Here is a 10,618-nt window from a genome sequence, read left to right on the forward strand (position 1 = left end):
TTAAGGGAGTCAAACCTTTTCTCTTAAGAAGAAACGTTTTCTAATTTGAAGCTTCAAAACGGCTACTTTATTCGAATTTGAATTTTGGAGGGAAAATGGAATTTAAAATCTAGCGGATAAAACCATATCATGTAACGTATCTATGGAAAGCTCTTGATGCGTAGATCACGGATCTATAATCTCCGCTCAAATCGGAGCTTGTATGTAGAAGTTATGGAGGTCCGAGAATTGTAAAATTGCCCCCTCCTCTTTTTGGGGAAAAAAGTGCACCCTTTGACCACTCTTACACCTCTCTTACAAACCCATGGTTTTTGCTTACATGGCGGGCTCCTATTTGTCAAAAAGTTAAACGTTTCCATAATCTCATGGCAAATTAAAGGGCCCAAAAAGACTCCATTGAGTTCCTATTTGGTTTCAAAAACTATTTGGAGTCATCCAAGATTCGCATGGTATTAGAGCGAAGGCTATATCTCTCTCCTACAAGGGATAACGATCTTTACACGTGGTGCTTTTTGCTTTTTCTTCAAGCAATGGGAATCACTCACCACCAAGAAGACAACCAAGCCACCAAAAATGAAAAGAAAATCCAAGAAGACCCAAGAACCCACATGGTCAAAGAAACTATGACCAATTTGAACACTATTTTCCAAGATCTTGACTTGAGAAGAAATTTTGAGCAACCATCTAAGAATATCAAGCAAATAAAGGGATGAGCAACCAACAGAGGAGGAAATAGCTGAAAAATCAAAAGTCTTCATCAAAGAGATCTCGCTCCAAGAGATCTCCCAGTCCTCCACCTTCTCCTTCTCATGGAAGAAAGAAGAGCCATTACAAATCAGCACACTATCATAGTGGGAAAAGGTGACATAGTTGAAAAATGTCTAGGATCCCATTTCTTCATCAAGGCTTTCATCTTCCTGAGCTTCTTCTTCCCCTTCCTCTTCTAGGCCACCCTCTATAGGGCATGGAAAGAAAGGGAAGAAAGGTAAGCTCAAAGCTAATAAGTTCAAAGGAGGAGGAGGGACGGTGTAGTTTACACCGTATGATGGAGCTTATGGTCACAGATAAATCCCTCACTTTATGTGCCAATTTGATGTTGCTTTTGGTTTCAAAAACTATTTGGAGTCATCCAAGATTCGCATGGCTAGTTTAAATCTTATAGAGATAGCCAATGCATGGTAGGATGCACGCATGGTTGAGGGAACATCTCCCAAGAAAAGGAAAGACTTCAAGGAGTAGTTTTAAGATCAATTTTTACCTAAGAAGCTTGAAGATGGTGTGTACCTTCCATGAGAAAAATTACGGATGGAAATAAGTGAGAAAGTCGATCACTACTACAACAAGAAATTTTGGGATGTATATCTCAAGATTACAGGCCTTTTAAAGAGATTTATGAGAAGCTTAAGTTAAGAAGGTATCAAGCCGGTTTGCATGACAACAAATGAGATTTTTTGAATGTATGTCCAAATGATACCATCCAAGATTTGATGCATTAAGCTTCAATTATGCTACCACAATCTACATGGTAGATGAACCAAAGAAAAAGACAAGTATTGGAGATCAAAAGTCTTCGGTACTTGAGAACTCCAAGAATAGGTTTCAGCGTATGAAGCCGAGGGGTATTCTAAACTCCTACAAAGGAAAGAACAACTTGAATGATGAGCAAATACAGGTCCACCACAAGGAAGAGAAATGCTTTAGATGTGGAAAAGAGGGGCACATGTCGACCCAATCTCCGGATCGTCCTAAGGCACCTAGAGAGCAACAAGTAAAGTCTAAGCTAGTGGGTTGGTGAAATTCTTGATGTATTGGGGAACACTTTAGAACATGAGGCCAGAGAGTTATGCTTCTATTGGGGCAAAGTGACGGATAAGAATTCTCTAGTGTTGTTTAACATGGGAGCCACAAGCTCTATTCATTTCCATAGAGCTTGTGGAAGAGTTGGGTATCAAACCCAAGGAGATGCGACTAGCCTTACATCCAGAACAAGTTCTTCATGGTGATGCAGTGGTAGTAACACCTATCATTGGGTAAGTTGAGGATTCACATCCCAGGTTATGTGGACTATGAGAATTTTTATATTTCACCTTTGAAGAACTCGGATGTTATCTTGGAGATGCCATGGTTCCATAGGAAGAGTGGTATTATCTAGATTCTTGAGAGGACCGTTTCTTTTAAGCATAAGAAAAAGGATATCACTATTGTAGCAAAAAGAAGAATGGAGATACCATCCCTATTATATCCCATGTATCTATTTCCTGAGCAATAAAGTCTTCCATCTTCATCTTTGTAAAGAAAAAGAGTGATGACTCAATGAAATATTTGAACTCTCTTGGGAGGGAGAGACTACAGTTTCTAGATTGATACAAGGATTGCTTCACGCATGTTATTATAGGGGATTTGTCTCCTGAGCGACCAGAGGATCATGTGGTAGAGTTGATTTCGAGGAGTTCAACATCAAATTGACCTCCTTACCATGTGAGTGTAGTACAACAAGAAGAGATTATGACATAAGTATGGGACTTGCTATCAAAGGGGTTGATACGGCCTAGTTCTTCTCCCTTTTGTTCTCTAATGCTTCTATTGCATAAGAAGGATGGCTCATTCTTCATGTGTGTGGATTACAGAGCCTTGAATAAGATTACAATCAAGAATCGGTTTCCTATACCGAGAGTTGATGATATATTGGATTGGCTGGAAGGTGCGGCATTCTTTAGTTGGATTGACTTGGAGAGTAGCTATCATTAGATTTGGACTCACAAATACTCTAGCTACCTTCAACCTCATGATGCATTGGATCTTTAGACCACATCGAAAGTACTTCCTTTGATGACATCATTGTGTTTTCCAAGACCAAAGAGGAATAGAAAAATAATTTAGCTAAGGTATTTTAGGAGTTGCAAGAGCACACGTTGTTAATCAATGGAAAGAAAAGTGAGTTTTTCCTAGAAGAGATACATTACCTTGGACATATAGTGTCTAATAAAGGAGTACGGATGGACCCAGCAAAGATTAAGGCCATTAAGAAGTGGCTAGAATTGAAATCCATATAGGAGATGCACAGTTTCTTGAGGTTATGCTCTTATTATTGGAGATTCATTAGAAACTTTGCCACCATTGCTGCTTCATTGCATGATCTAACCAAGAAGAAAGTAGTGTTCAATGGGGTGAGCGTTAGAGACCATGCCTTCAACCTATTAAAGGAGAAGCTTACTAGTGGACTTGTATTTATCATTCTAGACCTCGTGAAACCTTTCATGGTGGTGGAATGTGATGCAAGTGGGGATTGTATAGGGGCAGTTTTGCAACAAGAAGGGCATGTGGTTTCTTTTGATTGGACGAAGGTTGCAACATGATGAGAAACACTTGCAAGTTCATGAGAAAGAACTTCTTGATGTGATTCACGCTTTTACTTCATGATGGAAGTATTATTTTCTTGGGGCTTATTTCATGGTGAAGACGGATCATCAAAGTTTGAGATATTTTTTGACCTAAACTAAGCTTTCCGAGAAGTATATGAGGTGAGTAAACTTTTTGTCCATGTTTCATTTCCAAATTATCCATACACTTGGAAAGAAGAATGTGGTTGCAGATGCTCTATCTAGGATACCACATGTAAATTCAGTGGCATTTTCTTTCATAGAGAGTTGGATTCCATGAGAGATCACTATGTGTATGATGAGGACTTTGGTGGGATTATGTGGAAGCTAGAGAATGGTCACATAGTTAATCACTATTCCTTGAAAAAGGGACATTTGATGATGGAAACACGGTTATGCATAACCAAGGATTTGAGGCAGGAAGTGATTGAAGTCACATGCACTACCTTATGTAGGGCATATAGGTATTTCTTCTACTGCACAAGCATGGGAACGGTACTTCTATTGGCCTAGCATGAGAAATGATATCGATAAGTATGTATTCAAGTGTTTGACTCGTCAAAACATCAAGTATAATTGTCAAAAGACTCCAGTATTTCTTATACCTCTACTCGTGCTCGAGAGACAATGGGAAAGTATAGTGATGGACTTAATTTTTGACTTACCAAAGTCAAAGTTTGGGAATGATAGTATTTGGGCCATTGTGGACCGATTCAGTAAGAAAGATCATTTCATTTCAATAAGGAAGACCATCAAGGTAGACCAAATATGGCAAGGATTGTTTTAGCATAGGTGTTCAAACATCATGAAATGCCCAAGTCTATTGTTGGTGATCGAGCTCCCAAGACCACCATTTTGTTTTGGAGGGCATTGTTTGATAATATGGAGCCGAAATTGGAGTCTCCTAAGGGCTTATAAAGATCCCAATCATTGGAGGATTCACAATACTTTTCATGTGAGTTTTCTAAGAGCTTATAAGGGTCCCAAATCTTTGGAACTAGTGAATGAGGATCCATCGAAAGTTGAAGAGCTAGAGGGAGTTCTCAACTAGAGGAGATTGTCTTACATAAAGAAAGAAGGGAAAGACAATACCTTGTGATGTTCAAGAATTATTCAGCTATGGATGCCAAGTGGGTGGATGAGAACTTGTTTACGGAGTATCCAAAGGTTTTATAGGCATATCAGGAAGTTTTTCAGTTGAGGACAACTGATTAGAAGGCGAGGGGATGTCGTTGGCCTTTATATTTTGACATCTAGGGAACCAAGAACAAAGGTTTATATTCCACTATGGGAATTGAGTATTCTAGAACTTGAGGGTTGTTTTCCAAGTGTATCCAAAAGGAGAAACTCTAAGATTGAACAAAACTAAAACTTTTGTACAAGAGTCATGGGACTAGCCACCTCATGGACACACTATTTATCAATGAAGAAAATCGCATTGAGTACATGGATATGAATACTATTAGTCTATGATAGTAGTCAGACATTGACATGGTTAGTTGGACTACAGTAGGAACTGGTGTAAAAACCAAGAAATTGGTATCAAGAACAGGGAACTATTTGTTCATTCATTTGTTCTTTGATTTGTGCTTGTGAGAGCATATATGTGTATGTGTGCCAAGGGTTGGGGACGCTTGGTTAAACCCAAGGAGATGAGCATGTGGGCACATGTTTGTGTCTTCTAACATATAATTGGTGCATTTTGATCTTGACAAGAGGGTGAATCTAGAGGTACAAAGGGTGGCAAGATATCAACGCAAGGTCACCTTCCTGAGAGATTCACAAGCCATACCTTGTGGTATCACATGAGTGTAAGGGAGGGGTTTTTTTTTTTGAAGGGGGGCTTAAGCTTATAAGTTAGGGCGTGAGGGAGATTTGTGGTGGTGGGGAGGGGGGTTTCGTTTCTTCTTGTAGTTTACAATATGTGATCTAGTGGTGTAGTTTGAAAACTTGATTAGTTTACTAATCTTTTAAGCTAACCACACATGGAACAATTTTTGAAGAGTACATGTAGGTCTTTGTACTTCTAGCACTTACATCCATGCTACTTACATGGGTTGTAGCTTATCACATGTATAACATCAATATTTGCTATTTGAATTTTAAACCTTGAATAGGGGGGTACTTGAATTTGATAATTGGGACTCATATGCTTAGAAACGAGTATTTTTAGAGAAACTTAAATAGGGGTTTTTTTATGAGTTTCATGCACACACGTGACGTCCCTTTTCTATACAAAGTGAATTCCCCAGGGCCACCTTACTGGTTGGAGTTATGCGACTAGCTTTTGGAAAGCAAAAAATTAATAGCTTCTTAAATACTAAAAAAGAGAAGATATGGTTTTAGATATAATCTGATTAGTATAGAAAGCACTTAACAGGTTCGTGTGTTCAATCGATCTTAACAATGAAATACACATAGAGAAGTCCAAATACAGTTTTAGATGTAATATTAGAATATAAAACATTCATTATGAAAAGGAGGTTTGTGGGTACAATTGACAAGTTTTAGACATGATATATGGGAATATAAAACATTCATTATTTTGATAAGTTACTAACAAGTTTGTGGGTACAAAAGAGTGATACGCTAATAAGCGTAATTAATGACGAGTACAAGCTTGTTCCAAACCATAATGAAATACATTTAAGTGACTAATTATAAAAACCCATGTTCTAATAATATGCAAATGAGTAGGAGCTTAGAAGAGATTAAAAAGCATTTAAATTAGGACCACATTGATCCAATAAAGTCTCAAGATGCCAATCATCACAAGGAGAGAAGTAAGAGCTCCAACTAGCTCCTCCTCTAATTGGCAAATTACCATCATGATTATTGATAATAATGCTATGATCATCACCATGACCTTCTTCATCCTCATCCTCATCTTCATCTTCTTCATCTACATGACTTGTGGTGATTGGGTATCCAAGGTAGGGTGCCTGGCCTACACTAGTGTAGCTAGTGTCATCTCCACTGCCCTCACTTGCATGATAAGTCACAGTTGACTTTTGCTCCATATCAAGTTGAATCATTGCCTCTGCAAGATCATCCATGTGTTGCAAATCCAACTGTGTTGTTGCAGAGCCTGCATTATGATGATCATCAAACATACCATACTCTTGTCGAATTTTCTGCATTTGGAGCTCATCAGTTGTATCTGGCTCATCACTGGCACTGCTAATCCCTTCGTGATAGCAGATTAATGGGCTGTGCCTTTCATTAAGCGCAGCAGGTAATTGAGATGATTTGATTAAGCACCCATTAGAGCCTGAGCTAATAATTAGCGGGCATGAAGAATGATCATTGCTGGTAGTATTCGTGGATGTGCAGGAGCTGCTCACGCTTGAGCACTGTGGGCTGCGCTGCAACTTCTCCACATCATTGCCGATATCCTCGAGGGAGAATGGGAAGGTTGTCCTTGAATTAATCCTGCAGCTGCTAATTACGGCGCCGTTAATCACCTCATCTTTGCCGCTAATCTGTTGAAGCCTTAATTGTTTTTTGATTTGAGTGTTCCACAGGTTTTTCACATCATTGTCTGTTCTGCCCACCAAGCGTGTAGCGATCTCTGACCACCTGCTTAATCACGCATCATTAAAGCGTCCATGTAGAATCGAGACCATAATTATCCAACTTTGATTAATTCCATATTAACCAGTGAAGGTAGAGCATTAGATGATGCAGTTTCAATTAGATTCAAATTAGGATTAGATGCCATTAATGAAGCTTCAATTACTCGAGAAGCGATTGAATTGGAAGCAGATATTAAAATATTTTCATAATCACCCACTTGTTTCCAAAAACCTCGTGTAGCTTGATGACCGATCTGATCTCATCTTCTGAGAATTTTCCACGCCTCAAATCAGGCCGTAAGTGGTTCATCCAACGCCGTCGGCAACTCTTGCCACACCTCTGGAGCCCTATTCTCAAATTAAATCACCAATTCTATAAATCTTAAACAAACTGCTAACTGTCCCAGGCGCAGCTAATAATTACTTAAAATTATGCAAACATGACCAAAATAATCGTTCATAATCACCTCAAGTAACGCAGCATTAGCTATGATTCTATAGATTTAACCCAACATTTTCTAATTGAATGAATTCTCGAATATGTGATTGCACAAACGTATAAGTACGTGGCCGGATTAACAATTCTGTTAATCAAATCAAAGAAGCCTCGAATCAAGATCTAGTAATAGTTGCGTTAATGCTTTATTTAATAATAAAGGATTGAATTAAGATCTAGTAATTACTGAGCATATACCAGCTTTGCGTGCGATGTCGCTCCAGCTACCATTCATGCGCGTGGCAATGCACTTCTGCAACTTCTCGTCTTCGTCAGGGGACCAAAGCCCTTTCCTCATACTGATCAATCTGCAGTATATATTGTGCAGCTATGATTGAATACTATAATGATTCCAAGTACACAATCAGCTGCTGCAACCAAAAACACAAATGAACGCTGATTAAATCACCGAACGCTTTCCGACTATCAAAATCCTAATATTTAACTTTGCTCTATAATGAATTCATAATTAATTCACCGAATCGAACCTAAATTATGCTCTACAAGGTCTTGATTCAATCCATGATACGAGTCTACGCGCTAATTAGCAGGTTTTCACTCCATAAAATCACACGACTGCAGTACTAACGCACACAGGACACTTAGCATTAATCTCACACTCTAATCACTCTAATTGGCCGACTAAACAGCTTCTGTCAAGCTGAATTATATACTCCACATAGGGCTATTGCAGTGCGAATGCGAAATATTGGTAGACGTACGAAACATTACTGCAGAACTGCAGAAAATATAATTATACTTAGCAATCGCATTAGCAAGAAGGCTAGAAATGCTAGCTAGTTAGGGCGCTAGCACAATGTACATACCCCTTGGCTAATTACCAAGCACTGATCACTGCAGCTCCCTACTAGCTGGGATCCATCAATGGGAAGCCAGTTTGTGTTGGGTTGGGAAGCCAGTTTGTGTTGGGTGGATTTTGTATTAAGATAACTTATATCGAACTAATCAGGGTTTAGCACATCATAAACGTGTAAACAATCAATCTCCGTGATGAGGACGTCTGTAAACTGGTCAAGGTGGTCCTTGTGGGAAGGATTAAGCCCTACACAGCTTCATGCGGAGCCCGGCAATAATTAATAATGATTTCAACTGTTGTAGAGAGGACCCGTCGCCCGTAATTACTTTTCCTTCTTTTAGGAGCGTTATTATTTAAGCGGTCTGATCAGGGAGTCACAATTGATGCAGCATTACTTATAGTAATGGAATAGATTATAGGACCCAGAAACCCAAATCGTGCTTATAGAGTAGTATATAGTACTGTGAGTACGGACATCTGCAAATGTGAGAATGCAGAGATCTAGTGCCTAGATTAAGCTAATCTAGTCCACAGGCGCGTAGATGAGTTAGTAGAAAGGTTGGGTTCCATTGTGAGGACTTGCGTGTATAGATTAAGCTAATCTAGTCCACGGGCACGTAGACGAGTTAGTAGAACGGTTGGGTTCCATTGTGAGGATCTGGGTGTATAGATTAAGCTAATCTAGTCTACGAGCGAGTGCGTAGACGAGTTAGTAGAACAGTTGGGTTCCATTGTGAAGTCCTAGGTTCAATGCCATTAGTTTGGCGATGTGAGCCGGTAGGTATATATATATATATATATATTCTTGCAATATTAAACTAATCTACCTATATATATATATATATATTCCTGCAATATTAAACTAATCGTTGTGATGTGTGATTAAACTAACCTTTGTGATTATGTGTGTGGTTATATCCATCTTTTATCAATGATTTTGGTGCTTGTGGAGAGACACACATGTCTGGAATAATTGAATATACACACACACATTAATATATTGAAGGCATGTTTGTGTGGGTGCGGCCATTTGTGAGGGAGATTTGGGCTAGAACTGTATTATGTGACAGGTGCAAATTGAGTCTTGACATCTAGACTGCCCAATTAATTCACTACTTATTTCTAAGAAAACAACCTCTAAGCTACGTGCTGTGTGTGCTATGAAAAATTGCCAAAACAACCACTCTTGTACCCAATCTCGGTTCCTTTCTTTTATCAAACCTTTAGCAACCGAACACAAACTTACATTAATAAATACTAAACTCTTTTTGAGACATTTAATTACTATACTTGTATCTGTGGATCACATGCGCATTTATTTTTCCTAATGTAATCAAGTAGTAGTACAATCTGATGTGAGCGACCAAGAGGACATGAACTTGCATTGCTTTCCATCATCTTTATAGCGCTCTTAATAATATCTTTGTTTTTTTTTTCCTTGGGTTATTTTTCCATGTTAATTATGCACTCAATCAAGTCATGTGAGTGATAATACAATATCAAAACAGTACATACACAGGTGTTTTAATAATCAGAGCGTATATAGTTTGGTTATGCTTTCACCTTAGAAAATTTAAACTTACGTTTAGAAATGGAGTACGTTAATACATCTTTTCTCTAAATTATACTAGTTAATTCAAGAGATCACTTCTTTAATTATAGCAATACTTCTATGCACGTTCATTTAGTGTACTAGTAGGATTGAACTAGAGATTGCATATAAAATATTGTATATATAGTTATATTTATTATCATGTTGGTTGCAAGTCACGGCTCACACTTTTTTTTATGTTGCCTTTTGAGAACTTTTGCATGTGATGAATTTCATATATTTGAGCCAAGCTACACCAAACTTACATCACAAATATTATCAAATAACCACAATCCAAGATTTCTGTGCTTTATGATTTAGCACAAAAGTATGAGAGAGAGAGAGAGAGAGAGAGAGAGAGAGAGAGAGGAGCCATTAACATAAAATAGAATCATAAGTCTCAATCTTCAACAAAATAACTTTACTTGTAGATTTATGGGCATGGAGTGCAAAGTCCAAGATTCTCAACAAACATTGTTTAGTTTAGTAATGTAGTGCATCACTTTGTAGCACTTGTTGAGTTCATCCTATTAATTACCTCATAGAACTCCCAAAAATTACTCATGGTGTAGAGTCTCGTGGCTTAAGATTACACAAGTAAATGCAAGAAAGCTATACATAATGCAATAAGCTTGAAAATAGCTTGATGTTTACTTTTGATATGTGTCGTACACATGTCTCATACTTAAGATTATATAAGTAAATCACTTATGGTGTAGGTCTCATACTTAAGATTATATAAGTAAATACAAGAAAGCT

The 10,618-nt window shown here is 38.1% G+C and overlaps 1 protein-coding gene across 3 annotated transcripts; it reads right to left on the reverse strand.

Moving 5' to 3' along the window:
• Positions 1 to 5,955: 5,955 nt before the first annotated feature.
• On the reverse strand, positions 5,956 to 8,377 carry LOC147618591 (uncharacterized). 3 transcript variants are annotated; one of them, XM_086774430.1, is made up of 5 exons: positions 8,279 to 8,352; positions 7,940 to 8,190; positions 7,650 to 7,822; positions 7,174 to 7,303; positions 5,956 to 6,959 (listed from the first exon to the last, which is right to left on the reverse strand). In XM_086774430.1, the coding sequence occupies exons 3-5, from the start codon at positions 7,747 to 7,749 to the stop codon at positions 6,092 to 6,094; spliced, it is 1,098 nt and encodes a 365-aa protein (XP_086630556.1). In that variant the 5' UTR covers positions 7,750 to 7,822; positions 7,940 to 8,190; positions 8,279 to 8,352; the 3' UTR covers positions 5,956 to 6,091. The 3 variants fall into 3 exon arrangements, with proteins under 3 accessions (XP_086630556.1, XP_086630559.1, XP_086630558.1); XM_086774433.1 differs by lacking the exon at positions 7,940 to 8,190 and having other exon boundaries at positions 7,650 to 7,819; positions 8,279 to 8,377; XM_086774432.1 differs by lacking the exon at positions 7,940 to 8,190 and having other exon boundaries at positions 8,279 to 8,360.
• Between the last annotated feature and the right edge of the window lie 2,241 nt (positions 8,378 to 10,618).

This window comes from Cibotium barometz, chromosome 34 (assembly GCF_041138505.1).
Source record: "Cibotium barometz isolate CiBa-2024 chromosome 34, ASM4113850v1, whole genome shotgun sequence".
In the NCBI taxonomy this organism is placed as follows: domain Eukaryota; kingdom Viridiplantae; phylum Streptophyta; class Polypodiopsida; order Cyatheales; family Cibotiaceae; genus Cibotium; species Cibotium barometz.